The 25576-nt window shown below is 48.3% G+C and overlaps 1 protein-coding gene across 1 annotated transcript in view; it reads right to left on the reverse strand.

The window, feature by feature from the left end:
* The window catches only part of VIPR1 (vasoactive intestinal peptide receptor 1), a 182186-nt gene continuing 156610 nt past the window's right edge, over positions 1 to 25576 (reverse strand). Inside the window, exons 11-13 of the mRNA XM_083186663.1 lie at positions 22431 to 22560; positions 17774 to 17815; positions 1 to 4391 (exon numbers count right to left, since the gene is read on the reverse strand). Coding sequence (XP_083042789.1) covers positions 4200 to 4391; positions 17774 to 17815; positions 22431 to 22560 — 364 coding nt within the window. The 3' untranslated portion in view covers positions 1 to 4199. The remainder of the gene's footprint in view (positions 4392 to 17773; positions 17816 to 22430; positions 22561 to 25576) is intronic.

Raw genomic sequence — 25576 nt, forward strand, 5'->3', positions numbered from 1 at the left:
TTACAATGCTTTTATTGCTTGTTCAGCAGTGTCAGCCGCGCAGGAGGCGGAGGATGAGGCCCCCAGCAGCGGCAGAGATGGATTTGGAATGCACAGTGGGAAGGAGTTTATACACCCTGACCCCATTATCCATGTACTGTACACGTCCCCAGACTAAATAAATAACACTTATATAAAGAAGCAGAGGAAACAGAGGCTGGATTTTACTTCTGCAGCAAATAGATTAGTGGATTTTCACAGCAATAACACATTAGTAGATACCAGTAAAATACGCTCAAAAATAAAAACTTCATACTAAAAAATAGGTAAAAGTCACAGTGTATATCAATCCGTACTGTAAGGTAACAGAGCGACCGGGGCTCATTCACAAAGGGAAGCGGGTCAGACGCACAGGGCTTAAAAACAAAAATAAAATAATATTTCGCAACAAAGACAATTTTTGATTTCAAATTGTAAAATATTCTTTAGATAAACTTTGCGTCGTCATAAACATATTCTCGCACTATATTTACATTTCACATTGTATCAAAACATACATTCATTTGCATGTGCTATTATAGAACCATATATACAGGGGGCTGTACATAATCCGGGGCTGACTGGCTGTATGTGTCTGAGCATCGGAGATTCGCCCGTCGTTAGCTGTCACGTACTTCATGGGGTTGTTGGAATTGATCTCATCGCCTTGTACTGTACATGACCACCTGCGACTTTTACTGAATACATGTAAGTGTCCACTCCCCTGCCTTTCAGCCATGCCTGTCCACAATCAGTCATTACTGTTCATTCCCGTTGCCCTTTGATTGAACGGCTCTGATGTGCTCATTACATACAGATAACATTAAAAGTGGCCAGGTGACGGCTTTGGGTCATACCCCAGTCGGGGGGGCGATACTAAAGAACACTGCCAAATGATAGCTAGACATGGCTGAAAAGCACTCAAGGATGCTATAAAAAAAAAAAAAGTATTTCTTAAAAATCGCAGGACAGTGTGCAATAAAAAATTCATTGAAGTTATCTTAAGATGGGGGACTCATTTAATGGCGTTCGGGCCACGTCCTATCCGATGGCCCTTCAACAATCAGGTACTGAGCCCCACACCAGTTCTTTAAAGCGTTTGGCACAAAGTAGGACAAGTGCAAATATCGGACACAGCTGAAGGCAAAGGCAACTTTTTTTTTTCCTTCCTTCAACAAAAATAAATGTGATATGTGGGCATATAATACAAGGATCACTACTAGGAAATGGTTCCATTCTCATACCAGAATACTTTACATTATTTATTACATATACAGACGTATCACGCCTCAGCTGGTCCTTTGATTTATATACTTCATTACTGACCAGGGTAACATTGGATACTATGGTTCAGCTCCGCCCACATAATACTTTCTGTCCGGGGACAGATGTTGTGTTGTTGGTTGAGTGGTACCTTGGCTTTCTATGATCCAATGTAGGACTTCACCCTGCAGCTAAATTTGTCCCCACCTCCTAATGTCTCAAGACCAGTAGCTTATATCCCATAGAAATCCCCACTTCTGGCACCAATTTTCTGAGGTATTAAAGTGGCACAGACTGCCCATTTCACTAAACAGTATGGGGGTTATTTTGGTTCACTCTTTCTGACAAATTCCTTCTTAGATGGACAAAACCATGTGCACTGCAGGTGGGGCAGATGTAAAATGTGCAGAGAGAATTAGATTTGGGTGAGTTATTTTGTTTCTGTGCAGGGTAAATACTGACTGCTTTATTTCTACACTGTAATATAGATCTCACTTTGGAGTAAAACCCCACCCAAATCTAATTCTCTCTGCACAAGTAACATCTGCCCCACCTGCAGTGCACATGGTTTTGTCCATCTAAGAAGGAATTTGTCAGAAAGAGTGAATCAAAATAACCCCCCGATGTTCATGTTTTTTTTTTTTTACAAATAACCCATAATCTCTCCGCCGCGCCAAACCCAAAAACGCTGCCACGGATGGGCGCATAGTCCGCCTGCATCAGTGCAGCCCAGAGGCCACCCAGCGGCAACTGGTCTCCTGCTACCGGGCCTCTGGTAGCAGGAGACAGTTGCTATCGGCTCAGCTCCTCATATCCCAGTCACGGGTTAACCCTCGCAGTTATGTTTGCTGTGAAAGCCGCTAGATGTACTAAGCCTTTGGGAGTGATAAAGTGGAGAGAGATAAATAACCGTCCAGTCAGTTCCTAACTGCCATGTTACAGGCCATGTTTGAAAAATGGCAGTTAAGAGCTGGTTGGTTGGTACTTTCTCACTCTCCAAGGCTAAGTACATATTAATCATCACAGGGTGAGCTCCTATATAAGCGGGTGACTATATCTGTATGTGTTCCTATATGAGACGAATTTCGGGGGCGGTCTGACCGCTCAGTAAGCTGTAATTGTCTGAAAGCGCTTTGACTGAAATTACCGGACGCTCATGGAAATGTTTAACAAGCCTAATCCTATGTACAATACCATCTTTAATTAAGAAAGAATTTGGAAATTACTTAGTAGACTCTAGAAATTAATTTGTTTTCCACTAGCATATAGATCAGTGATGGCTAACCTTGACACTACAGCTGTTGTTGGACTACACATCCCAGCATGCCCTGCTACAGTTTTTCTATTTAGCCATGCCAAAACTGATGCAAGGCATGCTGGTCCAACAACAACTGGAGTGCCAAGGTTAGCCATCACTGATATAGATGGTGGAGTTCTGTATGTCCTCAAACACTACTCCCCGAGGCCCACTTGCCTCTGCTACCTCTTACACCCCTCTCCAACACTAGCTGGCTGTGGGGTGCTGCATAGAGCCGTGGGTTCCTGCAAACCACTCAAACCAAACCACACCCATTTAAAAACTGGTGATAATGTTAATTTGCTGATTTATCATCCGTGAGCAAGTAGGTTCTAGTGGCGCGTTTCGCCTGACACTCAAACCATTTCACATCCAATTAAAAACTTGGTATCATGTTACACCACTGTTTTATCATCTATCAGTAGGTAGGTTCAACTGACGCGTTTCGCCTGACACTCAGGAGAGGATGAAAGAGCCTTACCGCACAGTTCAAAACACTCAAACCATTCCACATCCAATTAAAAACTTGTATCATGTTACACCACTGTTTTATCATCTGTCAGCAAATAGGTTTCACTGGCACGTTTCGCCTGACACTCAGGAAAGGCTGTAAGAGCCAGGCGGTGCAGTACAAACCACTCAACATCCAATTAAAAACTTGGAATGATGTTACACCACTGTTTTATCATCTATCAGTAAGTAGGTTGTACCGGCTCGTTTCGGTTGACACTCAGGAGAGGCTGCAAGAGCCGGAACGGGTCAGTATGTTTCACAGACAAATATAAATTTCTTGGACAATTATTGGGCTATTGCACACTAATATTATAGGGTCTGTAGTTTTCCTTTGATCTCCCCCTTTTGCCCTAATGGCGATAAGCTTGCTCCAAAGGGTTTAGGACACTGCACCAACGGATGCCTAAATGTTACAGATAGCCATAGTCTATTCTCTACCATGGATATTTACCACTGACCAGCTGAAGGTAGCACCGACGGGGGGCTCAACCCACTTTGGTGGCAAAAAAAAAAATTACATTTATATACAATATATCTCGTAAAAAAAATGTTGTGCCTTAGTTGCTTCATCCCATATATGTACCTACATGATATATTTACCAATAAAGATCATTTCTTAAAAAAATATAAAAGGGGTCCGGTGTGGCGACTGGGTTCCAACCCCCTGAACCAGCGCAAGTAGCTTCACACCGCTAAAAGCGAGGGCCGCTAAGTCTCAGCTTATACAGACGGTCGCCTTTATTACCTCCTGTTAACCCCGCGGGGCATATTCACTCTTCTAGGTGTTATATTCTGTACTAAACTCTGAATATTAAATAAATATTTCTTTCTTTTCTGTAAAAGTTGCGTTTTTTTTAAGACTTGTTCGAGAGAATTTTCAAAAAATTTCCAGTATGATTCCAATAGTCCCGAGTCTTGTAATGGATTATTCCATAAATGGTCCACTCCGAGGCTGGGAAATTAATCCCACAACCCCATAAAGTGCAATTCAGAACAATGTGCGTTCAGACGTTGCGTCCCGCCGAATCCGCGCTAAAGAGGTGATGCCCCAAATGGGCAGAGGAGAAACAAAGTCTTGCCCTGTAGTCCGAAGCTGGTGCCCTGGGCGTCAGACCAAAGAAAATTCCGCTTGGAAGCTGGAACACCTCCGAGTCTTGGGACTGCACTTGGTCAACATGGAGATCTGGGTGCTGAAGTTGGTGCCGTTGCTGCCCGTGGAAGGGTTGTGATATTTGACATCCTTTCCCATAAACCTCTCGAGATGCCATCTGCGCCATTTCCGCTTCAGCTCAGCCTGAACCTGTAGCACAAGGAGAGCGGAGGAGAGTTACTATATGCAGGATAGCTTACCGCTGCCTTATATACAGGGCAGATGTAACGTGTGCAGAGCGTTAGGTGTGGGAGGGGCGTGTCCTAGCTCAGAGCTACATTACAGCGTGAGAATTACATGCAGAAGCAGCCAGTAACTGAGCACCTGGGTAACACCATGCTGCACTGCAGGGGGCAGATGTAACATGTGCAGAGCGTTAGGTGTGGGAGGGGTGTGTCCTAGCTCAGAGCTACATTACAGTGTGAGAATAACATGCAGAAGCAGCCAGTAACTGAGGGGTAGATTTATTATAGCGGCGCCTATCGCGCCGCTATAACAGTTCCTGCTTCGCCTCATTAGCGAGGCGAAGCAGGAGGGGACACCGACAAGATCTATTAAGATCTTGCCGCCGGAGTGGGGGAGCGCTAACTCCCCCCTCCGGCGATGTCCCTCCTGGAGACAGCGCATCAGTTAATACTGATGCGCCGTCTCCTCCCCCCCCGGCCGGCTGACTGCGCATGCACGGGATCTCGCTAGTCTCGCGAGATCCCAGCGTAGCTCAGCCCCAGCAGCAGGGACAGCGCTGTCCCTGCTGTTAGGTATAGGCATCGCTGTCTGCAGCTGGCGAAGTCGACAGCTGCAGGCGGCGGAACGGTCAGCGATGCTGACCGTTCATAAATCTGGCAGGAGGCAGGGGCGCAGTGCAAAATATCGCCCCTGCGCTATGCCTCCTGCCCCACACCGCCGGCGTTAGAGTAAACGCTCGGCGGGTGTGATAGATTAGGCGATGCGCTATCCCCTGCTATAACGCACGGGGATAGCGCATTTACTCATCAACGCCACTTCGTAAATCTACCCCTGAGCACCTGGGTAACACCATGCTGCACTGCAGGGGGCAGATGTAACGTGTGCAGAGCGTTAGGTGTGGGAGGGGCGTGTCCTAGCTCAGAGCTACATTATAGTGTGAGTATAAAGCTGCTCAGCAGGTGTGTGGGCTACATGTAGAAGCAGCCAGTTACTGAGCACCTGGGTAACACCATGCTGCACTGCAGGGGGCAGATGTAACATGTGCAGAACGTTAGGTGTGGGAGGGGCATGTCCTAGCTCAGACTACATTGCAGCGGGAGAATCACATGCAGAAGCACCCAGTAACTGAGCACCTGGGTAACGCCATGCTGCACTGCAGGGGGCAGATGTAACGTGTGCAGAGAGTTAGGTGTGGGAGGGGCGTGTCCTAGTTTAGAGCTACATTACAGTGTGAGAATTACATGCAGAAGCAGCCAGTAACTGAGCACCTGGGTAACACCATGCTGCACTGCAGGGGGCAGATGTAATGTGTGCAGAGAGTTAGGTGTGGGAGGGGTGTGTCCTAGCTCAGAGCTACATTACAGTGTGAGAATAACATGCAGAAGCAGCCAGTAACTGAGCACCTGGGTAACACCCTGCTGTGCTGCAGGAGGCAGAGGTAACATGTGTAGGGAGTTAGGTGTGGGAGGGGCGTGTCCTAGCTCAGACTACATTGGAGTGTGAGTATAAAGCTGCCCAGCATGTGTGGGCTACATGTAGAAGCGGATTCAGTATGAAATCCTGGCGGTCGGGATCCCGGCGTTCAAAATCCCGACGCCGGAATCCCAACCGCCGAAATCCCGACAAGGGGGGGGGGGGGGGACGTGGATCGCCCCCCCCCCCCCTTGCGGGTTCGCTGCGCTCGCCGCACAGCGGGCCCGGTGCCTCGCTACGCTCGGTACGCTAATTTATTCTCCCTCCAGGGGTGTCGTGGACACCCACGGAGGGAGAAAGTGTCGGCATTTCGGCGTCGGAATTCTGAACGCCGGGATCCCGACCGCCGGGATTTAAACTGCATCCCGTAGAAGCAGCCAGTAACTGAGAACCTGGGTAACACCCTGCTGTGCTGCAGGGGGCAGAGGTAACATGTGTAGGGAGTTAGGTGTTGGAGGGGCGTGTCCTAGCTCAGATCTACATTGCAGAGTAAAATGCATAGTTTGGTGAAAAAAAAGGTCTCCAGTGGGGATTCCAGTTGGTGCAGTTTAGCAAAGCCTGTGGCCATATTACACTATTTGAGTAAAGGTGTACTGTATGTGGAAACATCTGTTAATACAGTATGAGGGTAGGATTACACATACTGTAATACAGAGATAGACCGCATACATACTATAATATATAGAGATAGCACACATACTGTAATACAGAGATAGACCGCATACATACTATAATATATAGAGATAGCACACATACTGTAATATATAGAGACAGCACACATACTGTAATATACTGTATAGACAGCACACATACTGTAATACAGAGATAGACTGCATACATACTATAATATATAGAGATAGCACACATACTATAATCTATAGAGACAGCACACATACTGTAATACAGAGATAGACCGCACACATACTATAATATAGAGACAGCACACATACTGTAATACAGAGATAGACAGCACACATACTATAATATATAGAGACAGCACACATACTGTAATAAAGAGATAGACCGCACACATACTATAATATATAGAGACAGCACACATACTGTAGTACAGAGATAAACAGCACACATACTATAATATATAGAGACAGCAGACATACTGTAATACAGAGATAGACCGCACGCATACTGTAATATATAGACAGCACACATACTGTAATATATAGAGATAGCACACATACTGTAATATATAGACAGCACACATACTGTAATACAGACATAGACCGCACGCATACTGTAATATATAGAGACAGCGCACATACTGTGATATATAGACAGCACACATACTGTAATACAAAGATAGACCGCACGCAGACTGTAATATATATACAGCACACATACTGTAATATATAGAGACAGCACACATACTGTAATATATAGACAGCACACATACTGTAATACAGAGATAGACCACATACATCTAAATAAGAAGTTGAAGAGTGTGTGTGTGTGTGCGTGTCTGTTGCATTTCGGGCACACTGTGGCCAAATTTGGCAACAAGGTACCTCTGGACCTGGTGGTGTGCACCTCAAAGCCGTTTTTGGGAAATTTCACTTAGAAATGTAAAAAAGGTTCAATTTGCCTTAATTAATGATCTGGAAAAAATAATCGACGATCTCGGAAACCGAAGACAAAGGAACAACACCACACCTGAGTTCATTGCTGTCATTTAGGGGCAGATTTATTAAGCTTGGAGAAGAGATAAACTGGAGATAAAGCGGAGAAAAGGTAAAAGGAGATAAAGCACCAGCCAATCAGCTGTGTTTGAAAAAGACAATTGGGACTTGATTGGCTGTGCTTTACCTCCTTTTACCTTTTCTCCGCTTTATCTCCAGTTTATCTCTTCTCCAAGCTTAATAAATCTGCCCCTTAGTATGAATGCAAACACATTCTAGTATTATGGTGAAGGCTTTCAGCAATTGGGAATAATTGGGTAAATACATAGACCACACATCACACACACACAAACGTTCACATTGTACACACGCACACACCCACCCACACACACACACACACACACACACACACACACACACACACACACAGTACACCATTTACGCACACACAGCACACTACACCCACATATACTGTATATGTAGCACACCACACACACTTACACATTGGACAGATACACACAACACAAACATACATAACACACCACAAGTAGTACAACACACACCCATATACACTACAACACACCCAAAAACAGTACAACAAACACACAGAACACACACACAGAACACACACACACACAGACACACACACTTATACCCCTTTTACACCAAAAAACCCAGATCCGACATGACATTTGGAACACGGATCCAAGCCAAGTCGGATCCGGGATTTGCACCGTTTACACTGTGGTGCCTACCTGCAGTGTTGACGGAGGTGGCACTTGAAGATGACATCATCTCCCAGCGCTGGGACTGCGATCACCCCTGCCAGGACCGCCGAGGATCGCCCTGGGGGCAAGCCCAGCAACAAAGTAAGCTGCTGGGCTGCCCCCAGCCCCCGTGCACCCCCCGTCTGCGAGGTGAATGAATGCCGCACACAGACATCCATTCACCTCCTCCCTTACTCCGCTGCTATCTGCAGAGTACAGCAGACAGCAGCGGAGGCTGTGTGCGACCCCCGTCCAACCTCCATACTGACCACAGGATGTTGCGGTCTGGAGGTTGGGCTTCCCCCATTGATGTAAACAGGAGCCGGGTCAGATGAATGTGACAGGTAGCAGGTGGGATGAATGTGACATGTAGTGTGACAGAGGTGCCTGTCCCTGCGTCATCCCACTATCTCTGTCCCTGTGTCACCCCACCATCTCTGTCCCTGCATCACCCTACCGTCTCTGTCCATGCGTCACCCCGCCATGTGGCATCATGTGAATTTTGGCTCAATCCGGGTGGCATAATGTGAATTTTTGCTCAATACGTGTGGCATAAAGTGAATTTTGGCACTTTCTGTGTGGCATAATGTGAATTTTGGCTCAATCCGGAAGGCATGATGTGAATTTGGGGTTATTCCAGGTGGCATGATGTGAATTTGGGCTTATTCCAGGTGGCATGATGTGAATTTTGCCACAATCCATGTTGCATAATGTGAATTTTGGTTCAATTTATGTAACATAATGGGAATTTTGGCTCTTTCCGGGTGGTATAATGTGAATTTTTTTGCTCATTCTGTGTCGCATAAGGGGAATTTTGGCTCTTTCCGCATGGCATAATAATTAAGGGGCAAGTATAAGGGGGTCTACTACTGTTTTGCATAATGTGTATAAGGGGCATACAGCATGGTACACTACACTCAAGGACATGTCCCCTTTTGAGTGGCGGCACCCTCTTTTTCTGGAGTGTGCACATAACTTCAGCCTTTAATTTCCCATACCTTAACATACCCCCATTTCAAAATTTCCACTTCGACCATTGCACACTCATATTTATACGTAGCGCACCTCACACACTTACACATTGGACAGATACAACACAACACACCACACCACACCACACACACCCACATACACTACAACACACACAAAAATAGATGCATCATAGGTGCTAAATCTCAGGAGTGGATGTAGAATTCATCAACACACACCAGCTATAAAGTCAGGAGCGTTGTGTTTCATACAACAACACCACACCTGATTTAATTGCTGGAATTGAGTATCAATGCAAACACATTCTAACATTATGGTGGAGGTTTTAATAAATTATAATCTTGAGCTATAAACGCAGCATAAGACAACATTTTACAGCAATTAAAAAAAAAACAAGGTTGTCCCGGGCAACGCCGGGCGGGTCAGCTAGTACTATAATATATAGAGACAGCACACATACTGTAATACAGAAATAGACCGCATACATCTCTTATATATTTAGCCAGATCTGTCACTCATCCCGTGTATATAACGTTCCCGCCCAGCGGGATACACAAACCAGCCCCCCTGGGGAAAAGACCAGTGTTCTATGTGTATAACGTTCCCGCCCAGCGTTATATACAAACCCGCCCCATCCCCCCCCTAAGGAAAAGACCAGTTTTCTACTCACCCCACTCCCTTGACATCACCTCCCCCCCGCCATTTCTCCACAGCCACCATCCACCATTACTCCCGCACCCCCCCTGCCAGCACCCCCCCCCCACCCAGACCCCCCATACCGCGATTCGCGGCACCCCCAGCGACCCCCTCTCCCGCGATTCACGGGCCCCCGCGTCCCCCCCTCCCCGATTCACGGCACCCCTGCAACCCCTTCCACGATTCGTGCCCCCTCCCGCGATTCGCACGACCCCCCCTCCTGCGATTCGCGGGCCCCTCCCGCGATTCATGGCGCCCCGCGGACCCCCTCCCGCGATTTGCAAACCCCAGGCCCCTACTGTGATTCACGGCACCCCCCGTGGACCCCCTCCGGCGATTTGCGCCCCCCCGCGACCCCCCCTCCCGCGATTCCAGCCCCCCCTGCGATTCGCGCCCCCCGCGATTTGCTGACCCCCTCCCGCGATTCACGGCACCCCCCCGTGCCCCCTCCCGCGATTCACGGCACCCCCCGCGCCCCCCTCCCGCGATTTGCGGACCCCCTTCCGCGTCCCCCTCCGCGATTCGCGATCCCCCGCGATTCACAGCCCCCTCCCACGATTTGCAGACCCCCTCCCACGATTCACGCCCCCCTCCCGCGATTCACGGCACCCCCCTCCCGCAATTTGCAGCCCCCTACGACCACCCTCCCGCGATTCATGACCCCCCCGCGCCCCCTCCGGCGATTCGCGGACCCCCGCACCCCCCCTTGATTCACGGCACCCCCCGCATCCATCCGCGATTCACGGACCCCCACAACCCCCCTCCTGCAATTCACTGACCCCCACAACCCCCCTAACGCAATATGCCCATCGACCATTTCAAATCATCGATGGTTTATGGCCGATGTTGAATACTTTTGCCATTGATGTGAGAGGACCAGATGGTTTCCCTACATCAATGGCAAAGGAGAACCGATCAAGTTTCAATTTTTTTTAAGGTGCCGGGACATGGAGCATAGCTCCGCCCCCCCCCCCACCCGGAAGTCCCGCCACCGAGTTCTGATTGACCCACAGCCTATTCAGTCAGATATAATGGATGACCATTGATAGCTACAACAATCGATGGTTATCCAAGTAATATGTTACTACTATCGTTGGCAGGGTGCAAAATCGCCATCAATGCCAACCATAGATGGCATCTGCACCAATGCCCATCCCTACTCTGCAACAGCCAAAAACCTTTACTACCCCTCATGCCCACACACCTCTATCACTGCCCTGCCTCCTGTTTCCTGCCCCGTAACTTCCGCCAGTGGGGACCCGCTCACCCTGTGTTGCCCACATTCCCCTATCATGCTTTACCACCCAGCCTCCTGCTCTCATGCACCCTAACTCCCACCCAGTAGGAGGAGACACTAACTCAGGGGCACCGTCCTGTACTCCTGTGTTGCCACGCTGGACCCTCACCCACTGGCAGAAGCTGCACAGTGTCCCCCACCTTCCTCTTTAGTCCCCCGTATGCCCACACACCCCTATCACTACCCAGCTTCCTGCTCTCCTGAACCGTAACTTGCACCACTGGGGAGTCGCTGACGCTGTGTTGCCCACATACGCCTATCATGCCTCATAGCCCAACCTCCTGCTCTCATGCACCCTAACTCCCACCCAGTAGGAGGAGACACTGACTCAGGGCCACCATCCTGTACTGCCACGCTGGACCCTCCCCCACTGGCAGTAGCTGCACAGTGTCCCCCACCCTCCTCTTTAGTCCCCCGTATGCCCACACACCCCTATCACTACCCAGCCTCCTGTTTTCCTGTGTCGTGACCTCCGCTAGTGGGGAGCCGCTGACTCAAAAAAATTGCTACAAGAAAAAATCAACACAGAAAGTTCAACACATGTAAATGTTGACATAAGTGTGGCACTTCATTGGTGTCCATGTCGACACATGAGAATGAATATGAAAACATTCAAAAAAAGAAAAATAAATCTTCAAAAACTCATGCCAACCTTTTTCATTGTTGACCATAGCCGTGCCAGTGTTTTGCATGTGCCATTTAATCCTGGGGTTGCCGTGAATCACGCGCAGGGGTGGGGGGGGGGTGGGGGAGGAGGTGGGGGGTGTCCGCGAATCACAGGAGGAGGGGTCGTGGGTGGATGCCGTGAATTGCGGGAGGGGGGGTCGCGGGGGGGGGGGGGGTTTGTGGGTGCCGCGAATCGTGTGTTGGGGGGGCGCGGGGGGTTGCTGTGAATCACGGGAGGGTGGGTCGCGGGAGCGGGGGGTTGCCGCAATGAAAGGAGGGGGGGTCAGGGGTGGGGAATCGCGGTATGAGGGGTCGTGGGGGGCACCGTGAACCGCGGGAGGGGGGGCCTGGGGGGTTGGCGCGAATCGTGGGTGGGGGGGTCGCGGGGTGCCGTGAATTGCAGGAGGGGGGGGGGTGTCACGGGGTGGGGCCGCGAATCGCGGGAGTTACCGGGGGTGCTGCGAATTGCGGGGGGTGTGCTGCAAATCGCGGGAGGGGGGTTACGGGGGGTGCCGCGAATCGCCACAAGAAAAAATCAACACAGAAAGGTTGTATGTAAATGTAAATGTTGACATAAGTGTGGCACTTCATTGGTGTCCATGTCGACACATGAGAATGAATATGAAAACATTGAAAAAGTGAAAAATAAATCTTGTCAACCTTTTTCATTGTCGACCATAGTCATGTCAGTGTTTTGCATGTGCCATTTAATCGTGGGGTTGCCGTGAATGGGGGGGGGGGGGGGGGGGGGGGAGGGAGGTGCATACCTTCCAAGTGACCCTCTCCAGGAAGGACACATTGCTCTGTTTCTGGACTTTCTTCTTAATTTATGGATTACCATCACCTGTGCTTAAACACCTTTCTTATCAATTACCCTGTTTAAAACAGGTGATGACAATCATAAATTAAGATGGAAGTCCACAAACAGAGCATTCTGTCCCTCCTGGAGAGGGTCATGTTGGGAGGTATGGAGGTGTGGGGCGCTCACCTGGTGTGTCTGGTGAGTAGCTGTGTCTTTGCTGTGTAACATGGAGAGGCAGAGGGTGTCTGGCACTGTCTGTGGGCTCACTGGGCTGGTTCTCTGTCATGTGAGTCAGTCATGTGAGTCAGAGGCTCCACCCAGGTTTATATCTCCAGACACACTGAGTGACAGATGTAGCCAAATATATAAGAGATAGACAGACAGCGCACATACCGTAATAGAGAGACAGACAGCGCACATACTGTAATATAGACAGACAGCGCACATACTGTAATATAGACAGACAGCGCACATACTGTAATATAGACAGACAGCGCACATACTGTAATATAGACAGACAGCGCACATACTGTAATATAGACAGACAGCGCACATACTGTAATATAGACAGACAGCACACATACTGTAATATAGACAAACAGCACACATACTGTAATATAGGGACAGACAGTGCACATACTGTAATATAGACAGACAGCGCACATACTGTAATATAGGTACAGACAGCGCACATACTGTAATATAGACAGACAGCGCACATACTGTAATATAGACAGTCAGCGCACATACTGTAATATAGACAGACAGCGCACATACTGTAATATAGACAGACAGCGCACATACTGTAATATAGAGACAGACAGTGCACATACCGTAATAGAGAGACAGACAGCGCACATACTGTAATAGAGAGACAGACAGCACACATACCGTAATATAGACAGACAGCGCACATACTGTAATATAGGTACAGACAGCGCACATACTGTAATATAGACAGTCAGCGCACATGCTGTAATATAAGGACAGACAGCGCACATACTGTAATATAGACAGACAGCGCACATACTGTAATATAGACAGACAGCGCACATACTGTAATATAGACAGACAGACAGCTCACATACTGTAATATAGACAGACAGCGCACATACTGTAAAATAGGGCAGACAGCACACATACTGTAATATATAGAGACAGCGCACATACTGTAATATAGACAGACAGCGCACATACTGTAATATAGACAAACAGCACACATACTGTAATATAGGGACAGACAGTGCACATACTGTAATATAGGGACAGACAGCACACATACTGTAATATAGACAGACAGCGCACATACTGTAATATAGACAGACAGCGCACTTACTGTAATATAGGTACAGACAGCGCACATACTGTAATATAGACAGACAGCGCACATACTGTAATATAGACAGACAGACAGCTCACATACTGTAATATAGACAGTCAGCTCACATACTGTAATATAGACAGACAGCTCACATACTGTAATATAGACAGACAGCACACATACCGTAATATAGACAGACAGCGCACATACTGTAATATAGGGACAGACAGCGCACATACTGTAATATAGACAGATAGCGCACATACTGTAATATAGACAGACAGCGCACATACCGTAATATAGACAGACAGCGCACATACTGTAATATAGGTACAGACAGCGCACATACTGTAATATAGACAGACAGCGCACATACTGTAATATAGACAGACAGCGCACATACTGTAATATAGGTACAGACAGCGCACATACTGTAATATAGACAGACAGCGCACATACTGTAATATAGGTACAGACAGCGCACATACTGTAATATAGACAGACAGCGCACATACTGTAATATAGACAGTCAGCGCACATACTGTAATATAGACAGACAGCGCACATACTGTAATATAGACAGACAGCGCACATACTGTAATATAGAGACAGACAGTGCACATACCGTAATAGAGAGACAGACAGCGCACATACTGTAATAGAGAGACAGACAGCACACATACCGTAATATAGACAGACAGCGCACATACTGTAATATAGGTACAGACAGCGCACATACTGTAATATAGACAGTCAGCGCACATGCTGTAATATAAGGACAGACAGCGCACATACTGTAATATAGACAGACAGCGCACATACTGTAATATAGACAGACAGCGCACATACTGTAATATAGACAGACAGACAGCTCACATACTGTAATATAGACAGACAGCGCACATACTGTAATATAGGGCAGACAGCACACATACTGTAATATATAGAGACAGCGCACATACTGTAATATAGACAGACAGCGCACATACTGTAATATAGACAAACAGCACACATACTGTAATATAGGGACAGACAGTGCACATACTGTAATATAGGGACAGACAGCACACATACTGTAATATAGACAGACAGCGCACATACTGTAATATAGACAGACAGCGCACATACTGTAATATAGGTACAGACAGCTCACATACTGTAATATAGACAGTCAGCTCACATACTGTAATATAGACAGACAGCTCACATACTGTAATATAGACAGACAGCACACATACCGTAATATAGACAGACAGCGCACATACTGTAATATAGGGACAGACAGCGCACATACTGTAATATAGACAGATAGCGCACATACTGTAATATAGACATACAGCGCACATACCGTAATATAGACAGACAGCGCACATACTGTAATATAGACAGACAGCGCACATACTGTAATAGAGACAGACAGTGCACATACCGTAATAGAGAGACAGACAGCACATATACTGTAATATAGACAAACAGCGCACATACTGTAATATAGGGACAGACAGCACCCATACTGTAATATAGACAGACAGCGCACATACTGTAATATAGACAGACAGCACACATACTGTAATATAGACAGACAGCTCACATACTGTAATATAGGTACAGACAGCTCACATACTGTAAAATAGGGACAGACAGCGCACATACTGTAATATAGGTACAGACAGCTCACATACTGTAAAATAGGGACAGACAGCGCACATACTGTAATATAGGTACAGACAGCGCACATGCTGTAATATAAGGACAGACAGCGCACATACTGTAATATAGACAGACAGTGCACATACTGTAATATAGACAGACAGCGCACATACTGTAATATAGACAGACAGCGCACATACTGTAATATAGACAGACAGCGCACATACTGTAATAGAGACAGACAGCGCACATACTGTAATATAGACAGACAGCACACATACCGTAATAGAGAGACAGACAGCGCACATACTGTAATATAGACAGACCGCGCACATACCGTAATATAGACAGACAGCTCACATACTGTAATATAGACATACAGCGCACATACCGTAATATAGACAGACAGCGCACATACTGTAATATAGGGACAGACAGCGCACATACTGTAATATAGACAGATAGCGCACATACTGTAATATAGACATACAGCACACATACTGTAATATAGACAGACAGCGCCCATACTGTAATATAGACAGATAGCGCACATACTGTAATATAGACATACAGCACACATACTGTAATATAGACATACAACGCACATACTGTAATATAGACAGACAGCACACATACTGTAATAAAGACAGACAGCGCCCATACTGTAATATAGACAGATAGCGCACATACTGTAATATAGACATACAGCACACATACTGTAATATAGACATACAACGCACATACCGTAATATAGACAGACAGCGCACATACTGTAATATAGACAGACAGCGCACATACTGTAATAGAGACAGACAGTGCACATACCGTAATAGAGAGACAGACAGCACATATACTGTAATATAGACAGACAGCGCACATACTGTAATAAAGACAGACAGCGCCCATACTGTAATATAGACAGATAGCGCACATACTGTAATATAGACATACAGCACACATACTGTAATATAGACATACAACGCACATACCGTAATATAGACAGACAGCGCACATACTGTAATATAGACAGACAGCGCACATACTGTAATAGAGACAGACAGTGCACATACCGTAATAGAGAGACAGACAGCACATATACTGTAATATAGACAAACAGCGCACATACTGTAATATAGGGACAGACAGCACACATACTGTAATATATAGAGACAGCGCACATACTGTAATATAGGGACAGACAGCTTCCATACGGTAATATAGACAGACAGCGCACATACTGTAATATAGACAGACAGCGCACATACTGTAATATAGACAGACAGCGCACATACTGTAATATAGGGACAGACAGCTTCCATACGGTAATATAGACAGACAGCGCACATACTGTAATATAGACAGACAGCACACATACTGTAATATAGACAGACAGCGCACATACCGTAATAGAGAGACAGACAGCACATATACTGTAATATAGACAAACAGCGCACATACTGTAATAGAGAGACAGACAGCACATATACTGTAATATAGACAGACAGTGCACATACTGTAATATAGGGACAGACAGCACCCATACTGTAATATAGACAGACAGCACACATACTGTAATATAGGGACAGACAGCTTCCATACGGTAATATAGACAGACAGCGCACATACTGTAATATAGACAGACAGCACACATACTGTAATATAGACAGACAGCGCACATACCGTAATAGAGAGACAGACAGCACATATACTGTAATATAGACAAACAGTGCACATACTGTAATATAGGGACAGACAGCACCCATACTGTAATATAGACAGACAGCACACATACTGTAATATAGACAGACAGCGCACATACTGTAATATAGACAGACAGCGCACATACTGTAATATAGACAGACAGCACCCATACTGTAATATAGACAGACAGCACATATACTGTAATATAGACAGACAGCGCACATACTGTAATATAGACAGACAGCACACATACTGTAATAGAGAGACAGACAGCGCACATACTGTAATATAGGGACAGACAGCTCACAAACTGTAATATAGAGACACAACACAATATAGTGGTTCTTACCTCTCCGTTAAGGAAACAATAGAGAACGGCCACCACGAAGCCCTAGGAAGATAAATAAGGTATAACTTTATACATGGTACATGGAAATGCAGACACAATGCAAAGCTGTTATACCTGTAATCACTGTGTGTATAGAATGTTGTGATATACCAGGGAGCAGTAGTGATATACCAGAGTGCACTAGTGATATACCAGGGTGCACCAGCCATATACCAGGGTGCACCAGTGATATACCAGGGTGCACCATTGATATACCAGGGTGCACTAGTGATATACCAGGGTGCACCAGTGATATACCAGGGAGCAGTAGTGATATACCAGGGTGCACTAGTGATATACCAGGGTGCACCAGTGATATACCAGGGTGCACTAGTGATATACCAGGGAGCAGTAGTGATATACCAGGGTGCACTAGTGATATACCAGGGTGCACCAGTGATATACCAGGGTGCACCAGTGATATACCAGGGTGCACCAGTGATATACCAGGGAGCAGTAGTGATATACCAGGGTGCACTAGTGATATACCAGGGTGCACCAGTGATATACCAGGGTGCACTAGTGATATACCAGGGAGCAGTAGTGATATACCAGGGTGCACCAGTGATATACCAGGGTGCACCAGTGATATACCAGGGTGCACCAGTGATATACCAGGGTGCACTAGTGATATACCAGGGAGCAGTAGTGATATACCAGGGTACAGCAGTGATATTCCAGGGTGCAGTAGTGATATTCCAGGGTGCAGTAGTGATATACCAGGGTGCACTAGTGATATACTAGGGTGCACTAGTGATATACCAGGGTGCACTAGTGATAAACCAGGGAGCACTAGTGATATACCAGGGTGCACTAGTGATATACCAGGGTGCACTAGTGATATTCCAGGGTGCAGTAGTGATATTCCAGGGTGCAGTAGTGATATACCAGGGTGCAGCAGTGATATTCCAGGGTGCAGTAGTGATATTCCAGGGTGCAGTAGTGATATACCAGGGTGCACTAGTGATATACCAGGGAGCACTAGTGATATACCAGGGTGCACTAGTGATATACCAGGGTGCACTAGTGATATTCCAGGGTACAGTAGTGATATTCCAGGGTGCAGTAGTGATATACCAGGGTGCAGCAGTGATATACCAGGGTGCACTAGTGATATACCAGGGTGCACCAGTGATATACCAGGGTGCACTAGTGATATACCAGGGTACAGCAGTGATATACCACGGTGCACTAGTGATATACCAGGGTACAGCAGTGATATACCAGGGTGCACCAGTGATATACTAGGGTGCACTAGTGATATACCAGGGTGCACCAGTAATATACCAGGGAGCACCAGTGATATACCAGGGTGTACCAGTGCTATACCAGGGTGCACCAGTGATATACCAGGGAGCAGTAGTGATATACCAGGGTGCACCAGTGATATACAAGGGTGCACTAGTGATATACCAGGGTGCACCAGTGATATACCAGGGTGCAGCAGTGATATACCAGGGTGCACCAGTGATATACCAAGGTGCACTAGTGATATACCAGGGTGCAGTAGTGATATACCAGGGTGCAGTAGTGATATACCAGGGTGCAGTAGTGATATACCAGGGTGCACCAGTGATATACCAGGGTACAGCAGTGATATACCAGGGAGCAGTAGTGATATACCAGGGTGCACCAGTGATATACCAGGGTACAGCAGTGATATACCAGGGTGCACCAGTGATATACCAGGGTGCACTAGTGATATACCAGGGAGCAGTAGTGATATACCAGGGTACAGCAGTGATATTCCAGGGTGCAGTAGTGATATTCCAGGGTGCAGTAGTGATATACCAGGGTGCACTAGTGATATACTAGGGTGCACTAGTGATATACCAGGGTGCACTAGTGATAAACCAGGGAGCACTAGTGATATACCAGGGTGCACTAGTGATATACCAGGGTGCACTAGTGATATTCCAGGGTGCAGTAGTGATATTCCAGGGTGCAGTAGTGATATACCAGGGTGCAGCAGTGATATTCCAGGGTGCAGTAGTGATATTCCAGGGTGCAGTAGTGATATACCAGGGTGCACTAGTGATATACCAGGGAGCACTAGTGATATACCAGGGTGCACTAGTGATATACCAGGGTGCACTAGTGATATTCCAGGGTACAGTAGTGATATTCCAGGGTGCAGTAGTGATATACCAGGGTGCAGCAGTGATATACCAGGGTGCACTAGTGATATACCAGGGTGCACCAGTGATATACCAGGGTGCACTAGTGATATACCAGGGTACAGCAGTGATATACCACGGTGCACTAGTGATATACCAGGGTACAGCAGTGATATACCAGGGTGCATTAGTGATATACCAGGGTGCACTAGTGATATACCAGGGAGCACTAGTGATATACCAGGGTGCACTAGTGATATATCAGGGTGCACCAGTGATATACCAGGGTACACCAGTGATATACCACAGTGCACTAGTGATATACCACGGTGCACTAGTGATATACCACGGTGCACTAGTGATATACCAGGGTGCACTAGTGATATACCAGGGTACACTAGTGATATACAAGGGTGCACTAGTGATATACCAGGGAGCAGTAGTGATATACCAGGGTGCACTAGTGATATACCAGGGTACACTAGTGATATACAGTACCAGTGTATTCTAGGGTATTTATAGCAAATCTCACTGCACTATAATGTATGCACTCTACAGTGTTCCAGAGCTGTCTATAGTATCCCAGTGCTGTCTGCAGTATCCTAGGGCTGTCTAGAGTATCCCAGGGCTGTCTACAGTATCTCAGTGCTATCTGCAGTCTCCCAGGGCCGTCTGTATCCCAGTGCTGTCTACAGCATCCCAGTGCTATCTGCAGTATCCCAGTGCTGTCTACAGTATCCGAGTGCTGCCTACAGTATCCCAGTGCTGTCCGCAGTATCCCAGTGCTGTCCGCAGTATTCCAGTGCTGTCTGCAGTATCCCAGTGCTGTCCGCAGTATCCCAGTGCTGTCTGCAGTATCCCAGTGCTATCTGCCGTATCCCAGGGCTGTCTGCTGTCTCCCAGTGCTGTCTGCGGTGTTCCAGAGCATTCTAGTGTATCCATGTGTACTCTTGTTAGGGTAATGTATCCCAGTGCACTCTACAGTGTTCCAGAGCATTCTAGTGTATCCATGTGTACTCTTGTTAGGGTACTGTATCCCAGTGCACTCTACAGTGTTCCAGAGCATTCTAGTGTATCCATGTGTACTCTTGTTAGGGTACTGTATCCCAGTGCACTCTACAGTGTTCCAGAGCATTCTAGTGTATCCATGTGTACTCTTGTTAGGGTACTGTATCCCAGTGCACTCTACAGTGTTCCAGAGCATTCTAGTGTATCCATGTGTACTCTTGTTAGGGTACTGTATCCCAGTGCACTCTACAGTGTTCCAGAGCATTCTAGTGTATCCATGTGTACTCTTGTTAGGGTACTGTATCCCAGTGCACTCTACAGTGTTCCAGAGCATTCTAGTGTATCCATGTGTACTCTTGTTAGGGTACTGTATCCCAGTGCACTCTACAGTGTTCCAGAGCATTCTAGTGTATCTATGTGTACTCTTGTTAGGGTAATGTATCCCAGTGCACTCTACAGTGTTCCAGAGCATTCTAGTGTAACCATGTGTACTCTTGTTAGGGTAATGTATCCCAGTGCACTCTACAGTGTTCCAGAGCATTCTAGTGTATCCATGTGTACTCTTGTTAGGGTAATGGATCCCAGTGCACTCTACAGTGTTCCAGAGCATTCTAGTGTAACCATGTGTACTCTTGTTAGGGTAATGTATCCCACTGCACTCTACAGTGTTCCAGAGCATTCTAGTGTATCCATGTGTACTCTTGTTAGGGTACTGTATCCCAGTGCACTCTACAGTGTACCAGAGCATTCTAGTGTATCCATGTGTACTCTTGTTAGGGTAATGTATCCCAGTGCACTCTACAGTGTTCCACAGCATTCTAGAGTATCCATGTGTACTCTTGTTAGGGTACTGTATCCCAGTGCACTCTACAGTGTTCCACAGCATTCTAGAGTATCCATGTGTACTCTTGTTAGGGTACTGTATCCCAGTGCACTCTACAGTGTACCAGAGCATTCTAGTGTATCCATGTGTACTCTTGTTAGGGTAATGTATCCCAGTGCATTCTACAGTGTTCCAGAGCATTCTAGTGTAACCATGTGTACTCTTGTTAGGGTAATGTATCCCAGTGCACTCTACAGTGTTCCAGAGCATTCTAGTGTAACCATGTGTACTCTTGTTAGGGTAATGTATCCCAGTGCACTCTACAGTGTACCAGAGCATTCTAGTGTATCCATGTGTACTCTTGTTAGGGTACTGTATCCCAGTGCACTCTACAGTGTACCAGAGCATTCTAGTGTATCCATGTGTACTCTTGTTAGGGTAATGTATCCCAGTGCACTCTACAGTGTTCCACAGCATTCTAGTGTAACCATGTGTACTCTTGTTAGGGTAATGTATCCCAGTGCACTCTACAGTGTTCCAGAGCATTCTAATGTAACCATGTGTACTCTTGTTAGGGTACTGTATCCCAGTGCACTCCAGTGACTGGTAGAATCCTCTGTATAATGTCTAGAAGAAGATCCAGCCCCCAGAGAGCTGCTGACGTTAGTACCTGGAAGGAGCCGAGAATGAGCTCGAAGACCAGTTTCATCTCCACCTTATAGTTGTGCGGGAAGAAGGCGAACACGATATAATGGACGCCAAAGAGAGGGATCAGCAGAAGCGTGGACTTGGCCAGTCTCCTGTGAAGAGAGAAATGGTGCAGCGTTATTACATGGTGTGCGCCCATGCTGTGAGGAGCTGCGGAGAGCTGGGAGGAGCTGTGAGGAGCTGCGGAGAGCTGTGAGGAGCCGGGGGCAGATGATTACTGGTGATAGCGGGTTATTAGCAATCATCGTCTCCAGGTACAAAGCTGTCATCTGGGCAATCGCACAACACAAGCTCTTGTCACACATATAAATATGACATATTGCGGCTGACACACTGCGCACAGGGGTGTAAGGAAACCGGCGACTTTCCTTTGGATGTTATAATATACAATACAGTGACCCTACCTGCACTGCATATAGTATGCGCCATACAGTAATCCTCCTCAATGTCATACCGCCCCCAACCCCGCACTTAACAACTCATATATTGCTGTCCCCAGAAAAAAAAAAACTACATATACTGTAATTGGGGTTCTATCATAATAATTTAGGTTGGATTGCATAAGTGTGCACGCGCATCGCACTGTGCAATAACCAACACCTCTGCCCGATTAACAGATAGAGGTGATCAGGAGAAGGGGGGGGGGGGGGGTGTATAGTTTCTGGGAGTGGCCAGGCCAAGGACTGCACCATGATTAACAGTTTCCTTGGCCTTCCAGCCACCCAGCCTGAGTAAGGTCAGATCTCAGCTGTAGTCAGACTGCAGTTGCAGGGGGCAACATGAGGATCCTCTTACACTGCGAACACAAATACAGGCAGAAGAAGGTGGTAAACAGGCAGGGGGTGGTATGCAGGCAGGGGAAGGTGGTATACAGGCAGGGGGTGGTATGCAGGCAGGGGAAGGTGGTATACAGACAGGGGGTGGTGTGCAGGCAGGGGAAGGTGGTATACAGGCAGGGGGTGGTATGTAGGCAGGGGAAGGTGGTATACAGGCAGGGGGTGGTATGTAGGCAGGGGAAGGTGGTAAACAGGCAGGGGGTGGTATGCAGGCAGGGGAAGATGGTATACAGGCAGGGGGTGGTATGTAGGCAGGGGAAGGTGGTAAACAGGCAGGGGGTGGTGTGCAGGCAGGGGAAGGTGGTATACAGGCAGGGGGTGGTATGTAGGCAGGGGAAGGTGGTAAACAGGCAGGGGGTGGTATGCAGGCAGGGGAAGGTGGTATACAGGCAGGGGGTGGTATGTAGGCAGGGGAAGGTGGTAAACAGGCAGGGGGTGGTGTGCAGGCAGGGGGAGGTGGTATACAGGCAGGGGGTGGTATGTAGGCAGGGGAAGGTGGTAAACAGGCAGGGGAAGGTGGTATACAGGCAGGGGGTGGTATGTAGGCAGGGGAAGGTGGTAAACAGGCAGGGGGTGGTATGCAGGCAGAAGGTGGTATACAGGCATGGGGTGGTATGCAGGCAGGGGGTGGTATGCAGACAGGGGAAGGTGGTAAACAGGCAGGGGGTGGTGTGCAGGCAGGGGAAGGTGGTATACAGGCATGGGGTGGAATGCAGGCAGGGGGTGGTATGCAGACAGGGGAAGGTGGTATACAGGCAGGGGGTGGAATGCAGGGTGGGGGTGGTACGCAGGCACAAGGTGGTACGCAGGCAGGGGGTGATGTGCAGGCAGGAGGTGGTAAACAGGCAGGGGGTGGAATGCAGGCAGGGGAAGGTGGTATACAGGCAGGGGGTGGAATGCAGGCAGGGGGTGGTACGCAGGCAGGAGGTGGTACACAGGCAGGGGGTGATGTGCAGGCAGGGGATAGTATGCAGGCAGAGGGTGGTGTGCAGGCAGGGGGTGGTAGGCAGGCAGGAGGTGGTATGCAGGCAGGGGGTAGTATGCAGGCAGGGGGTGGTGTGCAGGCAGGGGGTGGTATGCAGGCAGGGGGTGGTATGCAGGGAGGAGGTGGTATGCAGGCAGGAGGTGGTATGCAGGCAGGGGTTGGTGTGCAGGCAGGGGGTGGTATGCAGGCAGAGGGTGGTGTGCAGGCAGGAGGTGGTGTGCACACAGGAGGTGGTATGCAGGCAGGGGGTGGTGTGCAGGCAGGGGGTGGTATGCAGGCAGGGGGTGGTATGCAGGCAGGGGTGGTATGCAGGCAGGAGGTGGTATGCAGGGATGGGGTGGTATGCAGGCAGGAGGTGGTATGCAGGCAGGAGGTGGTATGCAGGCAGGGGGTGGTGTGCAGGCAGGGGGTGGTATGCAGGCAGGGGGTGGTATGCAGGCAGGAGGTGGTATGCAGGGATGGGGTGGTGTGCAGGCAGGAGGTGGTGTGCACACAGGAGGTGGTATGCAGGCAGGAGGTGGTATGCAGGCAGGGGGTGGTATGGAGGTAGGGGGTGGTATGCAGGCAGGGGTTGGTGTGCAGGCAGGGGGTGGTATGCAGGCAGAGGGTGGTGTGCAGGCAGGGGGTGGTATGCAAGTAAGAGGTGGTGTGCAGGCGGGGGGGGGGGTGCAGGCAGGGGGTGATACATAGGCAGGAGGTGGTATGCAGGCAGGAGGTGGTATGCAGGCAGGAGGTGGTATGCAGGCAGGGGGTGGTATGTAGGTAGGGGGTGGTATGCGGGCAGGAGGCGGTATGCGGGCAGGGGGTGGTATGCAGGCAGGGGGTGGTATGCAGGCAGGGGGTGGTGTGCAGACAGGGGGTGGTATGCAGGCAGGAGGTGGTATGCAGGCAGGGGGTGGTATGCAGGCAGGGGATGGTATGCAGGCAGGGGGTGGTGTGCAGGCAGGGGGTGGTATGTAGGTAGGGGGTGGTATGCGGGCAGGAGGCGGTATGCAGGCAGGGGGTGGTATGCAGGCAGGGGGTGGTGTGCAGACAGGGGGTGGTATGCAGGCAGGAGGTGGTGTGCAGGCAGAGGGTGGTTTGCAGGCAGGAGGCAGTATGCAGGCAGGGGGTGGTATGCAGGCAGGGGATGGTATGCAGGCAGGGGGTGGTGTGCAGGCAGGAGGTGGTATGGAGGCAGGGGGTGGTATGCAGGCAGGAGGTGGTATGCAGGCAGGAGATGGTGTGCAGGCAGGAGGTGGTATGCAGGCAGGGGATGGTATGCAGGCAGGAGGTGGTATGCAGGCA

The sequence above is a fragment of the Crinia signifera genome, chromosome 5 (assembly GCF_055691185.1).
Source record: "Crinia signifera chromosome 5, ASM5569118v1, whole genome shotgun sequence".
Taxonomy (NCBI): domain Eukaryota; kingdom Metazoa; phylum Chordata; class Amphibia; order Anura; family Myobatrachidae; genus Crinia; species Crinia signifera.